General features: G+C 38.3%; 2 protein-coding genes across 2 annotated transcripts; one reads left to right on the top strand and one right to left on the bottom strand.

Moving 5' to 3' along the window:
* Positions 1-407: 407 nt before the first annotated feature.
* On the top strand, positions 408-7,980 carry dhodh (dihydroorotate dehydrogenase). The gene is made up of 9 exons (XM_057329137.1): positions 408-449; positions 1,225-1,437; positions 1,574-1,773; positions 3,778-3,860; positions 4,155-4,342; positions 4,684-4,797; positions 4,887-5,040; positions 5,146-5,305; positions 6,344-7,980. Exons 1-9 carry the CDS (start codon positions 432-434, stop codon positions 6,447-6,449), a joined length of 1,236 nt encoding a protein of 411 aa, XP_057185120.1. The 5' UTR covers positions 408-431; the 3' UTR covers positions 6,450-7,980.
* Positions 7,981-11,815: 3,835 nt separating this feature from the next.
* Positions 11,816-20,572, bottom strand: LOC130551513 (adenosine receptor A3-like). Its single transcript, XM_057329150.1, has 3 exons — positions 20,404-20,572; positions 16,885-17,231; positions 11,816-13,119 (listed from the first exon to the last, which is right to left on the bottom strand). Coding segments are annotated over exons 1-3 (1,218 nt in total). The 5' UTR covers positions 20,406-20,572; the 3' UTR covers positions 11,816-12,250.
* Between the last annotated feature and the right edge of the window lie 3,415 nt (positions 20,573-23,987).

The raw sequence follows: 23,987 nt of genomic DNA, 5'->3' as shown, positions 1-23,987 counted from the left end.
ACAAAAGTTATGGTTTCCATAACAAGTCCCATTATGAACCACCAGCTGTTTACCATTACAACTATTACAAAATTCCTAATTCCTTGTGTATGTAGTGTGTTTTAGGCATTAATTCGGTAGGATTTACAAGTTGACAGCACACTCATAGAACACTTTACCAGTATAGACTCATTTCCATTCAAACGAATACAATTTCGATTTTCAATTTATGTAATGTAATTTATTTACCTTTATTTTTATTTATTGAGCGATTAACTCGCTATATTGAATCACTATTATCTCACACTTAGCTGCTATATTACCAAATATATATATTAAACACTTGAAGATGTGCTTTTTTAGAACGTCGTAGTATTACGTCTGTTCTCGCGAGGTTTCATGCAGGAAGTGAAACGGCGTGGATTCAGGTTGCTCGCCTGCACGCGCATAACATGGCGGGGAGACTGAAGGTGAATACGCGTTGCGTTCCTGTGCTCAGATAAACATGAAGTTTATTCGTACACGTAGAGTTATCACCTTAAATACAGCGTGCTTTTACTGATTTAACGACTGCCATTTTCCTTGTTTTTGTGGCTCACAAATATTAAATCGGTTATTATTATTTTTTTTTACTGTAGATCTAACGTTACGTGCTGAAATGAACTTTCAAAGGACAGTGGCACTTCTACAATATCAGCGTGCAATAAATTGTTAAACACTATAAAAATTAACATGCGATTTTCCAATGATTTTTACACAGTTTATTGAAACACTTGGTACTTGAATATGGGCATGAATGAACATGGTAACTGGCGTTATGCTGCCATATGAATTTTTGTGTTTTAGTAATAAACATATATATGAATACTGCAGTCAAGATTTCAAATTGTACTTTGCATTAGACAAAAGCAATTAGATTATTTATAATATAATTCAAGCACACTTTCGAGGAAGACATTTCGTAGGTTATATATTGTGTACTGTTCACAATGCAGTCAGTTAGTTTCTAAACACTGTATCATTGTTAGACTCAGTAACACGTGAATATACACATTATTTATTGATTCGTGAGGCATCGCCCTGGATGAAATTGAAGTGTTGAATGTGTACTTGATGATGAGAACATGTTGCCTACACAATCCCTTTTTTGTGTGTATTTGGGAATTTTTATTAATATTATGACTTCACCAGAAATAATGGCAAAAGAGCTTCTGCTTTCTAAGTCTCCTCTCCCAACGTCTGCAGAAACAAGCCAAGGATGCTTTAAAGATCATTGGATGTGGCAGTGCCCTGTTCTTCGGGTACCTCACGGCATCCGGAGACGAGCATTTTTACGCTAATGCTCTGATGCCTGTGCTGCAAAGACTTGTGGGAGCAGAGACAGCTCATGTCATGGCTGTGCGGTTGATTGGCCTTGGTCTTGTGCCTCGTAACCGTTACAAGGACCCAGCATCATTGGTTAGTGCGTCACGTGATAGACCATTAAATACCTTTGCCGTACCATCATGGCCCTATGTGCACACAGGACATTTTAGTTTATTCATATTTATTGCAAACACCCTTGTATAATAATCACATTATTTATTTCCACCAGGAGGTTAACGTGTTGGGTCAAAGGTTCCAGAACCCGGTTGGGATAGCAGCAGGCTTTGACAAGCATGGCGAGGCAGTGGATGGGCTTTATAAACTTGGCTTTGGTTTTGTCGAGGTGGGGACAGTCACACCAAAACCACAGGAAGGAAACCAGAAACCACGTGTGTATAGACTGGAGTCAGACCAGGCGGTCATTAACAGGTATGTGTCCATCCATGGTTGTAACCAAATCCTTCCCATTATTCAGATTAGTGTCAGACCAGTATGGGTTCTTTTGATAGTTGATTCATCAGTTATTGGACTTTGCCTGCCTTAATCCTAAATATGAGTTTACATTATTGGTTAGTTGATGGATCAAATCTAGGCATTCAACTTTCACCCACTATTTGCTTGGTCTGTAAAGCATTGAGAATTTGATGGACATAATATTTTCATATGAAATTTGGTCAAGTTCAAAACGCGAGACTTGACTAAAACTGGCTCAATGTAATGTATAAAACTAAACTAAACTAAACTAAACTAAACTAAACAAATGCTGAAACGTATTAGCTCTATGGGGAAATCATTAATGTGATACCGTCTGAATAGAAGTACTCACTCAAGTATAATCTGAGTGTTTGGATTCTCAATTCCTCTTGAATTTAATCTGTTTCGGCGGTCAGTGATTCATCTCATAACACTTACAACGTGGTCAGCACAAACCATATATAATCTTACTGTAATTGAACCCATTTCAACGTAGTCTGATCTGTGTTTGCCTAGCATAGGTTTGGTGGTCACGTGGTCATAGGGCATGTCACGCAACACGTCTACGTTTAGATTGACTTAATTTGGTTAGTGACAAAAAGCTGGGGACGAAATTGCAGCCTAATATCGTAGAATTTGATTGGATGAATAGCCTTGCACGTCATTAACAAAAAAATATGGGTTTCCTCCTCCCTTTCAATGCTTGATAAGCCTATTCGTTTTGCTTTCCTAACTCTATATGGTTTATTATTTGCATGGAACATTGTTTGTATGTCTACCTGTCAAACTCAGGTTTCCTCTCCGAGGCTTCCTAGAATGTCATGCATGCCTGGCTTTAAATTAAATCACTTTAGCATCTTCCGTCAGTGCACGCACCCCGTGTTTATTCTGAGCATGGAATTTATGCAAATGAGGCGCAGGACAGCCCGCCCTTAGGAAAAAGCTTACAGTGTAACATCGGCTCATTATGACGCACTTTGTGTCATAAAACATATCAAATACACTTTGATCTTCTTTGTTGTGGGTTCAGTGTAGCTGTATAGCTCAGTCCTGTTCATGTTTTGTTTCTCTTTCTGCTGTGTGCGTGTGTTAGGGCTGCTCGATTATGACAAAAATCATAATCATGATTATTTTGGCCAATATTGAGATCCCGATTATTTAACATGATTACTCACTAAGTTTTAAAACAACATAGAAAAATAAAAAAACTTGGCTTTTAAACTGTGAATTCAACTGAAAAATAAATGTAAAGAAATAACACAGCTGAACAACTGTGGATTTATACCACAAGAAAAGAGATGATCCTTGCAAAATGGAATGCGGCACAATAATCGTTTTACGTCGATTATTATGTTTTTGTAATTGTTGGAGGCCAAAATTGACGATTACAATTATTTTCGATTAATTGCACAGCCCTAGCGTGTGTGCATTTTATTTTTAATTTACAAAGCAATAGCATTTGTTGTGAATAAATCAAGTTATATAAGAGTATAGTTTGTTCATGAATATACTCTTGTGTTATTTTTTAATGTGCATTTTTGCGTTCTTAATGTCGGCCAGATTTTTCACAGGTGCTCAAAAAAGGGTGGAGTCCTTCGGAAATGAGAAGTTTTGAATGCCAAATGCTGCTTGTCATTTGAAAGTTCGGACTTTCTCTTCCGTGAACTCAAAGTACTACCGTGTGTCATGAATGTCGTTCATCTTTTGCTCTCATTTAAAACAATTTGTGGACCAGATCTTTGGTAGCCCATATAAGAGCACATATTAACGCCAATTTTACAGGCCTGCGTCAAGCGCACAAATGAAATCAGAGTCGAAATAAATCTGGAATGTTTGAGGTTTATTCAAGTCCAAGATGTTGTCCAAACCACACGGCGCTACTGGTTACAGTCCCCTCAATAGACACATTTGTGTTTGCACAGATTAATATAATATATATTTTTTTATTGTTTATTTCAGATATGGATTCAACAGTTGCGGCCTTTCTGCCGTACACGACAGACTGAAAGCCAGAGAACTCACGCAGTCAGCGCTGACGGCAGGTAAACATCACAAAACCGCCACAAAATCTTACTCGGTTTTATTGTTTAACTTTAGGGCTGATTTTGTAAAGCATTTCCATGTCTCCAGATTTAAGATCCGTTATTATTTTCTCGAACATTGTGAAAATAGCTTTACAGCACACCGCCTCTAATGCTTTGCACATTCACAGTGTGTCATTCAACGCTCGACTGTGGACTTTCATCAAATATGCGCAGTGATTTTTCCTACTTATTTGAATACGTCTCTGCAACTTTTCCACGACAGAATGTAATGCCCTCGCCGTCCGCTCTCAGCAGGTCAACCTCTCGGCATCAATCTCGGCAAGAACAAGATTTCCACTGATGCGGTGGCAGATTATGTGGAGGGGCTGCGGACGCTGGGCCCGCTCGCTGACTATCTGGTGGTCAACGTGAGCAGCCCTAATACTCCAGGCCTTAGGAACCTACAGGGCAAGGAAGAACTGCGCCACCTTCTGGACAAGGTAGTGCATGATTCTGGGGCGGAATCTCCAGTCTGATGTGACCTCACATATTTCCAAATTAGAAATGATATTCTCAGCATCAATGAAAAGGTTACACAAACTTACAAGTATATGCAAGCACACGTCGGCTGTCCGTCCAAGCACACTTCAATAATGAAAAACAGAGCAACTGTGGATAGAGAACTAAAGATAGAGCATTTGTTTACCAAGCATCCTCTTTTATTGTTTATCATATCACACTACTATTAAATCAAGCTCAATCTAGCGAAGTGTGTTTAAGGTTTCGTGAGAGTTAAATGTGAGTGATCAAATGAGACTTGTTTTTCTTTATGCTTATGCAGGTGCTGAAAGAGCGAGATTCTCTGCCGTGTAAGAAGCGTCCACCGGTCCTGGTGAAAATCGCCCCTGATCTTACTTCACAGGACAAAAAAGACATCGCCGAGGTCATCATGGAGGTTCGTCTCAAATATCATCATTATTGTTAGCACTGCAGTCAGACTTGAATTATTGAAGTCCTTTTTTGCCTTGACCTGTATTGATTTAGGTTGGTATTGATGGCTTAATGGTTTCTAACACCACTGTTTCCAGACCGGAGACTTTAAAAGACCCCAACAAACGTGAGGACGGAGGACTCAGCGGTCAGCCTCTCAAAGAAATGTCCACGCAGATGGTGCGAGAGATGTACTCCTTGACCCAAGGTACCCTCCTTACATGCTGAAAACCCGAAGTCTTGTGCTTCTTATGTTTCATATATAGTTTGGGTAGTTTTCATAAGAGAAGTTTGTTTTTGTGCGAGTCTGTAGGAAAGATACCTATCGTTGGTGTCGGCGGGGTGGCCAGTGGGCGGGACGCTCTGGATAAGATCCGTGCTGGAGCATGTTTAGTTCAGCTTTACACCGCTCTGGTGTATCAGGGTCCACCTGTTGTCAACAAGATCAAAAGAGAACTGGACGATCTTCTGAAGTACGCGTAACGATGTTTTAATACAATTTTTCATTTTAGAATGCTTTGGTGTATATTTTGTTGTGGGGAGTACAGTATATTTCAAGAGTTTGGTTCCCATGTGTTTTTATTGTGCATTCCAATTAATGTCAATCAAACTGCAGTTGGTTTGTTTTGATTTAAAGGGGTCATATGGTGCTTTTTCTGTGTCTTTGGTGTGTTATAAGTTGCCCATGCATGTATTAGACGCGTAAAATTGCAAAAATTGTCGAAACAAAAGATGCATTCTATCTAAAAGCGAATCCTCGTGTAACCACACCCCCACAAATCTACGTCAGTTGGTGGTATGATTTGACTAAGACCGCCCAAATGTATACGTCAGTATACCTGTCAGTACAATTGAAGAGGAACCTGATGTTCCAAATATGGTCAGAGGCGTCACATTTCCGTCACACGCTTGCAGTATTCGACCAATCACTACGCACTGGTTAACTGGCCAATCATAGCACACCTCGCTTTTTTCAGCACGTTTCAAAGGGGATACAAACATGCACGGTATGTGGGAAATACAGCGTTTTCGAACCTTAAATCGTGTGTAAACATTGCATTACATCTAAAACAAATGATAATATTCGTTTTAGCCGTGTCATATGACCCCTTTAAGCCATAATAACTCAAAAAATACAGCTAACTAGCACAATAAAAACACGATAACATAATAAAAAACATGATTTTGGAGTCATCTCGTTTTGGAACCAAACTCTTCATTTGGAGAAATCATGATGACAAGAAAGAGACAAAAGGGTTGCTGCTGTTATATACCTGTATGCTTCAAAAAGAGCCTGAAAGCTTCATCTTAATATGTGGGGCTATGACAAAAATCATTTGGAATATTTATCTGACAAAACAAAGAAGTTTGGTCAATGTTCTGGTCATTGTAATTGTACTTTCTATATACGTAGCAAGTTAAATAATTTCCTCTAAATGACAAAAATACCTAGTTTATGTTTTGAATATTCATTTAACTGATTTTAATTATGTTCATTCTTTTCTTAATAGAGCACAAGGGTTTACGTGTGTATTAGAGGCAGTAGGTGCTGATCACAGACCAGCTGAGACGACGGCACATAAGCAGACTCGAGAGAAAGCGACACATAGTGCCTGACCTCAGAACGGTTTGCATTTACTGCAGGCATTTATCTCTTTCCACACGGGTGGAATTCAAATCAGAACTGTACATTTATCTACCTCCGCAATAGAGGAATCACCAGGAAATGGATTGCATTTCAGATATGTCATGGTGACTTGTTGGTGTGTTGAATGAAATCTTGGTAAACGTAAAAATGTTGCTGAGTCAAGTCCTTCAGTTGAAGGGATGTAATGATTTAAATAAAACATGTATGTGACTTGTATATACATATATACGTATATATGCAAAACCTTAGTGATGTAAATCACAAATGAAATGTATTTAAATTCATCACATCACTGACGATCAAATCGTTTTCGAAGGATGCGACTTATGCTGTTTGTTTTTCTCTATTATCTCTGCACCGCATGTTTTCTGATACCCTTCCTGTATCTAACACAAAGTGTAGCTTTATTAATATTTTGTCACTGCTCAAATGGATACTGCATTTATGTGGTCTACTACACAAATCACATTCACCTGTAGCTCATGGAAACAAAGACTTGATTTCCATGAGATGAAACACTTCTTAAATCCATAATCGAAAAGGATTGTTTCTTGAGCTAAATTGCGTTTACAAAGAGACGGGGATAATCCTTATTGTTAAAACACGATTCTCAACCCAACCGGTGTTGGCGTATATTGTCTCACTCGGCTTTCATGAAAGCATCTCACAGTTTGATCAATACACTGATTGTGTATTTTCAATTCAGTTTGCAATTTTCCTAATTCACATGGTTTCAAAGCACCGTTACAGAATAGAAAAATAACATTGAATACAATGTCAGAAATTCACACTGATCAGTTTTATTTAAAGTCCCAGTGAAATAAAAAATGACAATGCCTATTTTTTCATGAAATATTGCAGCGTTTGTAGTAAATGGTTTATCAATGTGGGTCATTCTCTTTTTAAAATTCGTGTGCCCTCATAATCTTTAGTTAAGATCTGATAATGCACTTCCTTTCTGTAATGACTATCCATCTCAAATGACGTATGCTAGATGGCTTGGGCGGAGCATCCGTTAACTCCTTCCCTTCAACTCTCAGTCTGCTGTCAGTTCCGTTTCAAAATGCAACAGCTGTTTTTATACATCCAATCAAATCGCAGAAAAAGACGCCCACTATTTTTCTCATTAGAAATTCCATTTCACTTGGAAATGCGTCAAAATACGGAAGTAAAAATGATCGCAACTTTCGGTTCACGGGGACTTTAAAGTTGAAAAACAATTATGCTTTTATATATTTATCGGTAAAAAGAACCCCAGTGAGCAAAACTGACCTTTGTATTGCTCAGAGGTTTTTTTAAATATGAATAATCTCGGATGAGACTTGAGCAAAAGTCTTTGTTTACCCTCCATTCAACGTCATGACTCAAGGAGAAGCAGATGAGATTAAATGAAAGGGATGTTTGGGTTTAATCAAATTATGAAAGTGTGTATTTGTTTCTCACGAACTGTGGATTATTTTTTAATAAAGATTGAATTGTCTGTTTAATCATAAAATATACAGCACATGACCCGAGGTACCATGCTGCCAAATTCTTTCATAAGTGTAACCGCACGTCAGGGAAATAATAGAAAAGCAAGTGTCTGGACCTGTCACCTGGGTCTGAGTTATTCATCGGGCCGGTACTTCGCCTGAGGCGGTGGGCAAATCTGCTCTATCATGGGTGAAATGTGTGGAGCAAAGGACTGATAAGACTTTGTGATCCCTCACAAAGCTCTGAGACGGGACTGAAGTGTAAGAACTGACGACTGTGACCCCATCAAATAATTAAAAAAAGTGAAGCTATGTCAGTTTTATTTAGCTGGTCAAGAAATATATGAAACATAAATGTATGAACTGAGTGAAAGGTGGACTTGAACTACAGAAGACAACTTTACTTTCAATGGATGGATCAGGTTAGAAAGTGTATTTTAAAGCATTGATGAGTATAGTGAATTTAGAAATATGTGACTAATGCTAACATCGCATAATGTGTTTTCTTTTTTGCATCAGAGCAGTCATACCCATGAAAAATGGTCAAAACAGGTGTGTTTATTGCTGTAACTAATAGATTAAATGATGGATTTCAAGATTATATGACAAACAATGAAAATAATGATTTTATTGGCACAATTGTTTGATTACTTTGCACCAAAAACTACTGAAAGTTGTGAATCCCAGAAGTGTGCCATTGACTTCAATCTTTGAAACGGCCTTAGTCAACATTAAAGACGTCAAAGTTATTTTCATTATTTTTTAGGCGACAAGGTGTATTTTTACTCGGAACAGTGATGTTTGGAGGTGTTTAATCATCAGGTAAAGCCCAAGTCACTGGTGTACCAAAAAACTCAATTCAAAGCTGCAGAGGACAGAGCGAGAGTAAGATTGAATGAGGTTAGGTTAGGTTATATGTTGTGATGTTTCTTTGCAATGAAAGAACCGCCACACCACTTTGAAGTTGACGGTAAACATTGGCCTCTAAAAGGTTTTTTCTGTTTTCCAGGATGATGTGGTTACACTCTAATGTAATGGTATACATTTGTAGGTGAATTTCCTTTTAGTGGAACAATATTTCTGTAGAATAACCCTTTACCCCAGCCATAACTTATGTTTAAAATTAGAGAAAAAAGATAGATGAATAATAATGGCGTAGTTGTAATTCTAAACCAACTATAAATTTCCCCTAAGTTTGATTCGTCGATTAGAGCGTTATCCCAAAAACATCTCTCACCTGGCAAAATCAGGATGGCCAGAGTGCCATGGTTCAGTGATGATAATACCATGGTACTGTATTATACATGTTACGGTGGTGTTTCGTTAGAAAATTCATATACTATTTGAAGGTCCAGTGTATTAGATTTAGCACCATCTAGCGGTGAGGTTGCGAATTGCAACCAATGGCTCACTCCACCCATCCCTTTCGAAGCACTACGGTGGCTGACATAGAACTACGATGTCGTTACATTTTCGCTTCTTTGCCGAGGGAGATAACGTATTCATGAAATGCACTCTGTAGAGCAGTTTGTCCGTTTAGGGCTCCTGCAGAAAAACAATGGTGAATTCCACGTAAGGGGACCCGCGGTGTATGTAGATAGAAATAGCTCATTCTAAGGTAAAAAAACCACAACGCTTCATTATGTATTGTATATTATATCGCATTTCTGTCAATAAGTCTTCCAAAAAATTACACATAGGACCTTTAATGTTTCATGGTAGATGGTACGTTAAACCACAGTACGTTAAAACGGACTTTTACCATTAGCTTTCACAGCCATCTTCTTTGAGATGTGCTAATTTCAGTCTGAAGGCCTGGAGAATAATGCATGTGACAGCTGTACAGGGAGGAGTTAAAGATGAGAAATACATTTTCTCTTAGGACATTCAGTTCGTGCAGCTCAGCTGATCATATACGCTCAGTTACAACACATACGTCCTTCTAATCTTAATATGACCCAAATTACTCAAATTCTAAAAAAAAAACATTTGTATGAATACTGTATATAACACTATGACTTCTCCACTTTATAATCGACATAAACACCCTTGCCCAAGGTTTTGTACACGTTATGTGGATTTTTGTATCGCTGAAAAGCATGGCAACAAAAAGCGTATGTAGCGAATGGATGACTTTCAACCCCATGAGCATAAATTTCATGACATCACTACTGTTGCCTAAAAATACACACGGCCACAGGTGGTTTGGACATAATTGTTCTGACATAATAATCTGTGTAATCTAGGCCAAAACAGGTAAAAACAAGAAAAGAAAACAACATATTTTTTAAAGCACTTCTGGCTGTATCTCAAACTGCCCTTCGCTGTCTCCTTGCCAACGGCAGTCCCTCCAAAGAGCTGATTTCCATATCTGTACTCAGGAAAACACACACACACACACACTTTCATGTGTGCTACACAGAACTCCAGGGCCACCGTGTGACCGGGGTAAACATCACCTATTCATTTATAATTCACTGATGTTTAAAGTATATATTGTACATTTTTGGAAAAAAATATTTTGCCAGTTTCAGATGTTTCTCAAAACAGATCCGAGCAAAAGTGTGTGTTTGCTCTCCATTTACTCTCATTGATGTCTAGGAGAGGTTATTGAGATAATATTCTTTAATAGTCGTTTAATAATAAAGGTAGAACAGAATTGACATTTATCAGTTAAACAGAAGTAATAATCAATTGTAAAAATATCAAATGTTTTCCACATCTTCACCTTTACACTTCTTCTCACACAGTCAACACTTCACCCTGTCCTGTTCTCTCTAACCCCTGTGTCACACGACAAACCGCGTGTCTGTCATGTCACGTCCTTTCTGGATAAACCCGCACATTTCCTCAATGTAGAACAGAGCAGACATTAAAGGAAAACTGTTGCATTTGCATAAGAAATGACATTCCAATACAAACTGAAGTCTTTAGAAAAAGTTTAAACTTAGCCATGAACTAACCTCCACTGTCAGCGATGCTTTGGGAATGGAGCTCGTAACGTTGTGCTCTTCAACACATTTTCTGCTTGAACATGAGGGGAAAGTTGCAGCCCGAGGCGGTCAGCGTGAGATCTGAGCGTCTGCTGCTGAAGCTGTGAATATTAAAGCAGAAGACTGACAGACTTTTAGCCCCGTCACCTACAGTTATTCACGCTCAATGAACATCTGCTTCAAAATGTGTTTTATTAAAAATTCTGAAGTCTTCATCCTATTAATGATGCACAGATGCACCGATAATGTATGTCACAGTGTTCAGAGTATAAACTATAACAGGACTATTTACTTAATACTTTCTGAGACCAAAACTGTTCTGTTTTGTAAATGAAATCTGTAATATAAATGTATTTTTATTAAACCGCAAAAAATGCTTCGAAAAACTACACCGCACAAAATACTTTTCTTTCTTTGCTTTTTGGTCTTGTTATCTAAATATCCTTAACATTACAGGGTAAAACAAGACAGGCTAAACGATGAAGATGTTATGTCTTCCTTTTAGAGAAATCTAACCAAATGTTGTGGTGTTTTTGATTAAAACAAGAAAAAACGTAAGAAATAAATAACTGGCAAACTCGTTTTTTGTTTGTTTGTTTTAAACACAACTTCACATAATACTGTTAGATTTGGAACGTTTATGCTTAAAATCTTGTTAGATGCATTTGCTTATTAAGTGAATACCGTAATATATATAAAGTATAGATAGCTGTGTTGGGAAACAAGACAAAAAAGGTCATACGTTTTATGCAGTGCATTCAATTTAATCAAATCATTAAATTATTATTTCAAAAAAATGAATTAGTTGGGATTCGTTTTTGACATATACATAAATCACATTAAAAAAATGTATTTCGCAGATTTGAGATGGAGAATAAATGTAATAAAATCTTAATAAGGCCTCTTATTTGTCTGGTGTCCTACTTACGATGACTCGCATGAAGATGATTCTTGTGATATCTGTTGCATAAATACTAAGTAAATTCAAGAATATAATACACCACAAGACAAAGTGAAAGGTCCTTATCGTTGTCCCTGAACCCTTTATCAAAGAGAACCTGAAAAACAAACCGTTAATCTCTCGAGGCAGAAGAGCTAAACCCTAACCCCCCCCAAAAAATCTGTGGAACACAGAAGAAGATATTTTGAGAAATGCCTCAGTGGTTTTGTGTCCATACAATGGAAGTCAATGGGTTCTTCAAGATATCTTCTTTTGTGTTCTGAAGAAGAAAGTCCTACAGGTTTGGAATGCGAGTGAGTAAATGATGAAAGAATTGTCACTGTGAGGTTACAGCCGAACCCAAGTCAGCTTTTCTCCGAGAGAGCATGAGATCTGTCCCGCTGAAAGAGCAGACTCAGCCCGTTCCTAAAACGCTGGTCATGCACGCTGTAAATGATGACATTGCAACAGCTGCTGCCCGCCAGAATCCAAAACGCAACGAAGGAGAACTTGCACCAGGTGTAGCCCACCACGTTCCCCAGCACAAACACAGCGATAGGACTGAAGGAGGCCGTGAAGGCAAACGTGAGGATTCCGATGGTCTTTGCTGCTTTGATGTCGGAAAACGATGGTCTGTGGGTACACCCGCCGGTCCCCGCGTCCGCTCCCTCGGAGAGGAGGAGCTTGCGCTTACGAGAGTACCGACGGATACTGGTGAAGGACATGATGTTGACGGCCAGCGTGCCACCCAGTAGAGTGAAATCAAACGCTGGAAAGAGGAGCAGAATGTTGGCGTCTGCAGGCACCCGAAGTCCGATCAGTACCGGGACGTAGTTGCACAAGCGACTGCACTCGTTGTATTCCAGCGTAAAGTTGTTGCTCAGGATGAGTGGTGCATTGGCCAGTAAGAAGCTGCCGGCCCAGGATGAAAAGATCAGGAAGAGGATGCGACGGTGCGTCACGAGGGCGTCCTTATGCAGCGGATAAAGGATGGCCACGCTACGCTCCACTGTCATAAAAAAGATGGTGCTGATGGATACGAAGGTGCAGCCTGCGAAAAGCGGACCCATCAGCATGCATGGTTGCCAAGGACCCGGTACACCACCCTGAGAGGCCTTGGATACGCCCTGGTACCACTGTGGTGGAGCTCCGGTTACCATGAGGGAGATCTCGGTGTATACGGAAAATGGCACCACCAAAACTCCAACCACCATGTCTGCGATGGCCAATGACACTGCGGGACAAAAGCACAGTATTCCAGAATTACACTAACAGCATACTTAAAGAAATAACAATTCTGTCATCATTTATTCATCCTCATGTGGTTCAAATTCTGCATGACTCTTTCTTATGTGGAACACAAACGAAGATATTTTGAGAACTGTCTCGTGGTTTTGTGTTCATTCGGTGGGAGTCCGTGTTGTTCTTTAAAATATATATATTTTTGTGTTCTGCAGAAGATAGAAAATCATACAGGTCTGGAATGACATGAGGGTGAAAAATGATGACAGATTTGAACTTTTTGTGAACTATCCCTTTCACAATCAAATAATGTTTCTTTAATAACTTTATTAATAGCTCACAGACGGTCTATTTTAATCTGTTAAATTATCTTTTAAAGATGAGACTTTTCCTCCATGTAAGCAGCACTTATAAATACATCGCGGCTGTAGGATGTCATCCTTGTGAAAGTTACTGGGTTTCTACGGTAACGGACTGAAGACAGACATGGTTGGTCGGCAAAACTAAAACATTAGTCCCATTCTGACACGTATAATGTGGAAGTGTTTTGGTTCTACTTTCAAAAGTATAACTACATCAAGTGTGATAATTGCATGTTTCTGATGGTCATTCCGGATGTGCTTTGATTTCTCAAGGGATTTCCTTTTAACACATTTTGTTCTTTTTTATCTTTTATGCAAGTAGCCAAAAGAAATGTCAGACTGAAGCAATATTTATCACTTAAACTGAATTCCGTCTTCATTTACTCACCCTCGAGTTGTTCCAAATTTGTTCCGATGAACACAGAGAAAGATATTTGGGCAAATGCTTGTAACCAAACAGTTGTTGGCCACCATTGACTACCATAGTAGGAAAAAATGTTTTTTTTTAATTTCTTTGTTCTGTTAAACACAAAAGAAGATATTTTAAAGAATGCAGGAAAGCAAACAGTTCTTTTGACTGCCAATCTGCCGTTGTCATTTTTCTACTATGGTGGTCAATGGTGGTCAATGGTGGCCAAGAACTGTTTGGTTACAAGCATTTGTCCAAATATCATTCAGAACAAAGACAGATTTGGAACAACTCGAGGGTGAGTAAATAATGACAGAATTAACATTTTTGGGTGAACTGTCTCTTTAAGGGGATAGTTAGCCTAAAACAAAACAAAAAATCATCAATTCACCCTCACATCACTCAAAACATGGATATGACTCGTTCTTCCGTGGAACACAAAACAGATATTTTAAGAAATGTCTCTGTGGTTTTGTGTCCATACAATGGAAATCAATGAGGGTCAATGTTGGTTGTTTAACAACATTCTTCAAAATATAATCTTTTGTGTTCTGCAGAAAAAGTCATGCAGGTTTGTAATGACATGAGGATGCGTAAATGATGAAAGGATTTTTATTTTTGAATGCTCAATTTAACAGCTCACCCTCAACACTGCCATCACCTGGACACCTAGAAAATGTAAAAATTTTAATGTATGCAGGGGCGGACTGGCCATCTGGCGTACCGGTGGGCCGCTAACGTATGGGGCCATAACGGAGGCGTTGGCCGCTTAGACGGACGTATTATAAATGTGAATGCACGCAACATGAATGCAAAAGACATGTATGCATGCAACCCCAATGTCGACAGATTCGGTGGAGGGCCGATGCGGGCCTAAAAATGCCAGGGCCGATTTTTCTTCGCATCCAGCCCTGAATGTATGTATTCCAGCATCTCGCAGGAATTCGTAAGTATTTTAAGAGCTGGCTTATTCATACAAAAATGTACAAACCCGATTCCAAAAAAGTTGGGACACTGTACAAATTGTGAATAAAAACAGAATGCAATGATGTGGAAGTTTCAAATTTCAATATTTTATTCAGAATACAACATAGATGACATATCAAATGTTTAAACTGAGAGAATGTATCATTTTAAGGGAAAAATAAGTTGATTTTAAATTTCATGGCATCAACACATCTCAAAAAAGTTGGGACAAGGCCATGTTTACCACTGTGTGGCATCCCCTCTTCTTTTTATAACAGTCTGCAAACGTCTGGGGACTGAGGAGACAAGTTGCTCAAGTTTAGGAATAGGAATGTTGTCCCATTCTTGTCTAATACAGGCTTCTAGTTGCTCGACTGTCTTAGGTCTTCTTTGTCGCATCTTCCTCTTTATGATGCGCCAAATGTTTTCTATGGGTGAAAGATCTGGACTGCAGGCTGGCCATTTCAGTACCCGGATCCTTCTTCTACGCAGCCATGATGTTGTAATTGATGCAGTATGTGGTCTGGCATTGTCATGTTGGAAAATGCAAGGTCTTCCCTGAAAGAGACGACGTCTGGATGGGAGCATATGTTGTTCTAGAACTTGGATATACCTTTCAGCATTGATGGTGCCTTTCCAGATGTGTAAGCTGCCCATGCCACACGCACTCATGCAACCCCATACCATCAGAGATGCAGGCTTCTGAACTGAGCGCTGATAACAACTTGGGTTGTCCTTGTCCTCTTTAGTCCGGATGACATGGCGTCCCAGTTTTCCAAAAAGAACTTCAAATTTTGATTCGTCTGACCACAGAACAGTTTTCCACTTTGCCACAGTCCATTTTAAATGAGCCTTGGCCCAGAGAAAACGCCTGCGCTTCTGGATCATGTTTAGATATGGCTTCTTTTTTGACCTATAGAGTTTTAGCCGGCAACGGCGAAGTTTTCTGGAAGTATTCCTGAGCCCATGTTGTGATTTCCATTACAGTAGCATTCCTGTATGTGATGCAGTGCCGTCTAAGGGCCCGAAGATCACGGGCATCCAGTATGGTTTTCCGGCCTTGACCCTTACGCACAGAGATCGTTCCAGATTCTCTGAATCTTTGGATGATATTATGCACTGTAGATGATGATAACTTCAAACTCTTTGCAATTTTTCTCTGAGAAACTCCTTTCTGATATTGCTCCACTATTTTTCGCCGCAGCATTGGGGGAATTGGTGATCCTCTGCCCATCTTGACTTCTGAGAGACACTGCCACTCTGAGAGGCTCTTTTTATACCCAATCATGTTGCCAATTGACCTAATAAGTTGCAAATTGGTCCTCCAGCTGTTCCTTATATGTACATTTAACTTTTCCGGCCTCTTATTGCTACCTGTCCCAACTTTTTTGGAATGTGTAGCTCTCATGAAATCCAAAATGAGCCAATATTTGGCATGACATTTCAAAATGTCTCACTTTCAACATTTGATATGTTATCTATATTCTATTGTGAATAAAATATAAGTTTATGAGATTCGTAAATTATTGCATTCCTTTTTTATTCACAATTTGTACAGTGTCCCAACTTTTTTGGAATCGGGTTTGTATGATCCTTTAAAAAAAATCGAATAAGATCGTAAAAATTCATACGAAATAGCCATGCTGTAAAATAGTTACGAACTGCCACGAGATTGTGCTGTTATTTCAAATAAATCACTCGTACACTGCATACAAAAGAACCGTGTTCAAACTTTGCCCATTCAATAAAGTAATGATTCAGGACAGTACTGAATTAACTAAAAGTACTAAAAAGTACTAAAAGTTGAAATTAATGCTTTTTCTTTTATCGCCCTAAAAACGTAGAGTCAAACTGAGTGCATTGCATCGTGGGCTACAGACTTTCACACAGTGCTTTGTCTACATTCATCTATCTTATGCATCCAGAAAATGTGCATACCATGCACAGTACACATACTGCATACTATAAAAACAGTGCGAGTGGCACACTTGCTAAAAATGGTTCACTCTGCTACGGTCACCTTTGAGGTAGCCCTGCGGTGTTCGGGAATGCCGCGTCTGCATGAGAACAGTAAGTGTGATCACGTTTCCCACAACGATGGCAAAGGCCAAACAAACCATGAACATGACCGCCAAAGTGCGGTTTAGAAGCCCACAGCAGCGGACCGTGCACAGGGGGGCCAGCGTCTCTCCGGCCACGGACGCTGTATGATTATCACTCTCCATTATCACACGTGGAGCTTCTGTTTGCTCGGGTACACAGATGTCGGCCAGTAGCGCAGCCTGGCAACAGTCTTCATGCCTGAAAGAGGGATGGCTATTACGTGAATCTGTTGAGTGGCTCTGTTGTCTGCAGTGAATGGAAATCCTGTGAAAGGGCAGAGAAAAGAAAACACGATCAAAGCAACACAACACACACGAATCATAACCTGCGTTGATTTTACTTGTGCCTTACATGCGATGGATGATGCATCAAAGCTGCAAGACATGATGAGGATCTTTAAAAAGTCTTTAAAACTTAAGGTTTAGGATGCGAGCATCCTTATAATCAGAGACCATAGAAGAATCTGCACAGGCATTGAAATCACAGCACATTTCACATCACGTTTTACTCGCATTCTGTAATTCGGAAAGTTGAGCATGCAGGTTTCAATCAATACAAATCATTTCAACACTATCGGAGTTTGCCTTTTCAAAAAGCAGCGGCCCAAAAAAGCTCGTGGCTTTTCAAGGCGAATGACTTTTTCAAGGCAAGAGTATGAATGGCTAAAATATTAATTTTAAACTCTAAAAAGAATGACGGGTTATTTTGAACACAGCGTTGGGTCAAAAAGAGATGAACCCAAATGTGTAAATGTAAACGTATTTAATGTGTAATTTGACATTTGATCAAACCCCATGCAACTAAACGTTGGTGTCTTAGCAATCCCACTCCATGTGACACGAATGATACCCCGTCGCTGTGGCTTTTGGAGGGTTTTACTTTTTCTAAGCGACTGGAAGTGACATCAAAGGCGCCATATCAAAGGCTCTGAATATCATTTGAAACCACCGAGCAATGCCCTGGCCTATAGCAACCATTCGGCAACACCATGGTCAATGAATGTCAGTTCTCGTGTGAGGAGCGATAAACCTTTTTTACACCGTGTGGGCGATATCTGTTAATATATCAGTTTAATTGAGGTGTTTGTGGTCATAATGACGACTGCATCATCTGTTCTGTCTCACAGGCGTCTCTTCTGATAGAGCTCAAACATTAGCCACGGCTGCATCTATAGCGCTTTAAAACAAACAGATCTCTGCTGGGAACCTCCAGCTCTCAGCGCGCTAGCTGCAATTTAGATTGATAAATATTCTGTGAGCATTGAAATAGAAAGAGCTACAGGGGCTCTGCTGACAGCGTCTCAACTGAACACCAACACACACAAGATCAAGAGCGCTCTCTCTCTCTCTCTGTCAAAAACTTTGACATCTTTAACTACACATGCATTTAGCGTTTTGGTAGAAAGTAGGTCAGTAGGTCCTCTAATGCAGTGGTTCTCAAACTGGGGGTCGTGGCCCCCTTGGGGGGCCCTAAGATGGATCCAGGGGGCCACAGATTTTGTGGCATTTTGTGAAATATAGAAATTGATCATACATTTTATGCAATCAAACATCAGAAAAATAAGCCCACCAACCAAAAGAATTGATGTTACAGCATTGTATAACCTAATATGTTATTGGTTTAATTATAAATGTAAGTTTAAGATTATAAATCTTTATTTGGGGGGGCGCAGAGCGATGCACCCTACACCCTGTAACGAACATAAACATGACGTATACTTTGATAGAAATATTAAGGGAAAAAGTCTGTTTTAAATAAATGGAATTCAAATTTTGTGTTGAATGGAATTAATGGTAGAACATTGCTTTGGCATGAATAATGTCGTATTATTATAAAAAGGATGTTATTTTAATGACAACTGAAAAACAATCATAATTCACTAACATAATCCACATTGTTTATCTTTAGATTTGAGAAGGCTCTCTAACCAGACAAAAACATATTTTCTGCCTTTTACATGACCTAAAAGGTTCAAGGTCAGTTATACAGGCTTTGTGGGATTGTTATACTTTTGTGCTGTTTGTGTTTTGGTCTAAATCAATTCTAAAACCCTCTCGGATAGGCACTGGACAGCAGGCATGCCCACTACGTTTTGGAACAAAGCCATCAAAAGCAACACATTGTCTACTGTGCTTAAATGAATGTGACATGAAAGTAAACTATATACACAGATGTTCTTTAGTAAGTCGTGACAGCAAATTGCTTTATATGGAGAGAACGGGTTTAGGGACGATGAGGTGAAGTTTGTGTATGAAGTCTAGAGTGGACAGATGTGTGGAATGATGGAGCGACACGCTGACTCCTGAAACCCCGGGGACCTGTGACTCTCATGAACTACATGTAAGAAAAGGTCTGTCTTTTCATCCTTTGTGCCTTACACTTCCTTGCTTTTACACCACATCACACACTTACTTTTGAATGCTGCTATTTTTTTGTTGTTGTTGTTAATGAAATTTAAGCCGACTCAACCTTTGACAAACGTATTACAATTAGCTCAAAAAAAACTAGGAAATTTAGTTTTGGAGAACCTTGGAATTATAAGGTTCTCTCTGCATTCTGAGCAGTTTTGGGATATTGAGCTTCAAAGTTTTTACATTCTGTTTGACTTTCTTGATAAACCATTTTGTTTCCTAAAAAACTCCCCAAACGTACACAATGTAAAGAAAAAATATCACATAATGTATAGGTTGTCAGAGAATAAGAATATGTGAATAAAATATTCTAGAATTCCTTATAATTCCAAAGCAACAATCTATTAAGAACACTCTTCACCTATCTGAACTAATTATAATGAATAGAACATGTATGACAAAAATGAACAATAAAAAAAAAACGATTAAGAATACAGAAATGTTAACAATATTCAAGCAAAATATCTATGCAAAAGAATGAAAGATTAATGCAGCTTGGACAATTTTATAATATGTATATTTTTCAGATATGCAAATACACTCAATATTTATTAAGCGTGCATATTAAAAAGAAACAAATGTATATACTGTACATTAACCTATCCTCCTTCGAATGTAGCCAATACAAGAGTATTGTATAACAGATATCATAGCACAAATATACCTGAGCTATTCAATAGCTGTTCTTTATCTATTCTTTTCGTTAAGTGACAACAGCGTTCACGCACTTGCCTAAACCCACTCTGGTGGGCGAGGTTTGTTTGTTTGTTTGTTTTTTGTTTGTTAAAAATCAAGAAAAACACTGCCTAATGAGAATCCTTAGAATATTTCAAATATATAGCCTACATCAAAAATATAATACAATATAATAAATATCATTTAAAATGAATGAGCAATAAAAATATAAAGGAGCATATTATTTTTAACTTAAAGCCAGATAAACAAACGGTGCTAGAAATATCAAAAGCTCAACCATCTCTATAACACAAATATGTCATAATAATAACAGAAAGTAATGTTCTTACATGCATCTTCTGTGTGGTTGAAAACTGTTTCTGAGCAGCAGAAGATAGAGATAATGCCCATGTATAGTATAAATCCAGTTTGATCGCTGCTGGGGGACACCGTTTCTCCAGTTAAAAATATAAACTCGCTTGTTTCTGTTGTTCTCTGGTTCTCAGTCGTCTTCTGTGTTTCCTCACCTCGCTTTATATTGCAGCTTCTCACTCGCACATATCTCCACTTCTGCTTGACCAAGTCTCTCTCTCTCTCACACACACACAGCTGCGAGCTGAAGCCCAGCAGTGTCATACGCACCTCACATTCGTTGCTCTATCGCTTATTTGCTTCCAGTGGTGTCTCACTGAAGTCAAAAGAGCCGCCGTGAGTCAACTCATTCTGCTCAGCTGGAGATATAGGCACTTAAATGAACTCCTACATCACCATCAGCAGCAAGGACACACTCTCATTCACTCTCTCTCTTCTGATAAACTTCACTGCTTTCATTCAGTAAGCATAGCTATACATTCAAAGGTATGACATAAACACGCAGCAGGGGTGTTGGTGTAATTCGGAAATCATTTGGTAGTATCCTCTCTAATAAAGAAATCATTAATTTGATGTTTACATGACCCACGGCAACGAGAAACCAATTAATTATTTATTTATATTTATGCACAGTGCAAAAATACTGGGTTGTTATGGTTTGGTAAAATATCAGTAGTTGGGTCTTATATTTCTGGTTAATTTAAACCAATGATTAAATCCAGCATGTAGTGCTTATGTCAGTCTAAAAGTCAATAAAGGCTATGTATTAAATATATTAAAACATCTGAAAGCAAATGATGCTTGCACTGACTGATGTCTTTTCTAAGAATTTACTTTATATGGCATCCCTCTCCACCCCTGACAAAACCCTTCCGGCCTTGAATGCAGGCGAATGTCCGTAATTTAGTAGATCACGCTGTCATTTTATAATGACCTTCAAACTATTATTTTTGAAAATAAAATGCATCTCGTTCTGGATGGTTGCGAGGTGGTTACTTACTGATCCGACCGTTGTGTTTTAATAATACTGCACTCTGTTCCCAATGTGGGTTAGGTCTCTCCTTCAGTAAAATGCTCTAAAAATGTATTAATTTTCACCTTCATTTTCTTCAGTTTTATATTGTAAATATTTTTACTCTTTATATAGTTGCTCATGTTATTATTTTACTTTCAATGTTGCACTTGAGACTTTATTTGTCAACAGAAACAACCTAAAAAAAAAAACAGTCAGCTATCATTCCACACATTAGACTAAGACTTGGTTTCTCTTAGAAGAATATATAGAAATATATTATTGGCCGTATTAGTATCTGTATTGGCTCGATAATAAAATCAGGCCGATAAAGCTAATAAATTATAAATCATTTCCTGACTGAATGATTTTTATTCTTGAGACCTGTTAGTCTTATCGCTATTGAGAAAACTTTTCTAGGTTGCACCAGAAGAACCTCTATAATTTGCATTATACCAGGATAGTTAAACAATCTTTAACTACTGTATAGTAGGCCTGGTTGGTACATGATTTTCAGAAAAAATGAGATATAACTAAATAACTTTATTTAGTTATTTTCTGTGGCAAATATTTTAAAACAAAATCAGTTGTTCACGTTTTGCCTTTTGCATCAGGCTCAGAAAAATTATATTAATAAGATACTGTATCGGCCAACATATCGGTTATCAGCTTCCATAGCTAATGAATTATCACTTATCAGTATCAACCAAAATGTACATATCGTGAAGCCCTAATTTTAGATAAACACAGAGAATCTCTAAGCTCACAGTATAAAGCTTGGATGACACATCACTGTAATGTGCATCATTTATTGTGATTGAGATTTTGAAAAAATTAGAGAAGAAAATATTTGAAATAAAGCAATTATATACCTGCTCATATCAGAAACTTGGGAAAGAAGAACACACTTTTAGAGGTTACCGGGCAGACTGCCGTCTCATCATATTAGCTCAGGCTAATGAAATATGCAAAAAAGATCAAATTGTTTTACTTATTTAAATGTAATCCTAACAGAGTGCTTCTAATGGGACCACATCTGAATGTCTGAGTATGGGAAAGGCAAATATACCACTGCACTTAAAATAATATTCTCAAAAGATTAAATGCAAACACCAACATTAGACTACACACTAATATGATGAATGATTCATTTAGTGGTCCAAGTATTCTGGCTAACAGGATAAGTAAATATACCTCTTCATCTTCCTTCTGGCAAAGAGGAACATAAGGAACATTACGCCAACCCTCCAAATAACTGCAAGAGACAAACATGGAGAGGATTACACAATGGACATGTATTCCCCAATGTGTGGTATCAGCAGGGAAGTGCAATGTGTTGACAAAAGGACTGTTTGCTGGAAATTGCAGAAATTAAATGAGCTCACATTCCCATGATACGTGAAAATGAATTGAATTAGAACACTTCATATTATAATTCATATAATACTTAAATAATTCAATTATAAATAGTGTTTTCTTGCAAATAATACAATTCTTCACATTTAGTTATAAAATATATTTTCAGACAAATACAGCTAATAATCTGATGTAACATAGTCATGTAGATGGGCACAAATCCACAGGAACATAAAGGTTGTATATTGACTATAGACGGTTTCATTTTAACATAAACCAACGTTACTGCGCATGCGCACTTTTGTGACCCCATCTTAACTTCCGGTACACATTCACAAACAATAGAGTGCTTGTAGATTATTTCTAATAACAAGCAAAAGAAACCGAGAAGAACCCTTAGATGGCTAAACGTATCTCTCCAATATTTATTTAGACTGCGATACCAATCTCAACCACTAGATGTCAATGTACCATATGATTTGTTTAAATGCGACCGAACTACAGGACCCATTCAACAAATTTGTTAATTTAATAAAATGAACATACAACAAAATTCAACATTTATTCAATACAATTATTATACAGTCAAATAATCCTAAAAATTAATATTAACATAAATAAAATAAAATATAAATTATATTATTAGACAATAGCCAAACACAAACCAGAAGAGAACTGGGGGTCAGGCACGCGCGCGTCCGATGAAACGGTCTATAGCTGCAGGGTAATTCGCCTATTTCACAAAATGGCGACAGACCGGAAGTAGGGAAAAACTTTTTCCGGCCCTACTGCTGTCATAGCCGCTGTCAGGCGCTACATGCCTAACTTCTTCTGGTCTCCGCAACTGTTCTGTGTAGTGAATGAAGCTAGAGCATTGACCGGACAAGCGTTTACCCTACTTCCGGTTTGTACACGTCACGCTGTGAAATAGGTCTATGGCGGCATATATGACCCACTTCCATCTCCAATACACCTGTGTGTTGGCACAGACTATACTGCATGTCATTAATGGGTAATTAACACGAAAATATTCCGGTCATCTACTCTAATCTCTCAAATCAGCAGTGCAACAGCTCATACAGTAATGAACCAAAATGACCAGCTGCTCATGTAGAATTCAAACAAGTTAATTTAAAGCTAATTGCCAGATGAAAAATACAGCCAGACAGATGGACAGACAGACAGGCACAGGCA

The sequence above is a fragment of the Triplophysa rosa genome, linkage group LG1 (assembly GCF_024868665.1).
Source record: "Triplophysa rosa linkage group LG1, Trosa_1v2, whole genome shotgun sequence".
Lineage (NCBI taxonomy): Eukaryota > Metazoa > Chordata > Actinopteri > Cypriniformes > Nemacheilidae > Triplophysa > Triplophysa rosa.
Note: the sequence above shows the minus strand (reverse complement) of the source record. Positions and strands in the feature narration are given on the sequence as shown.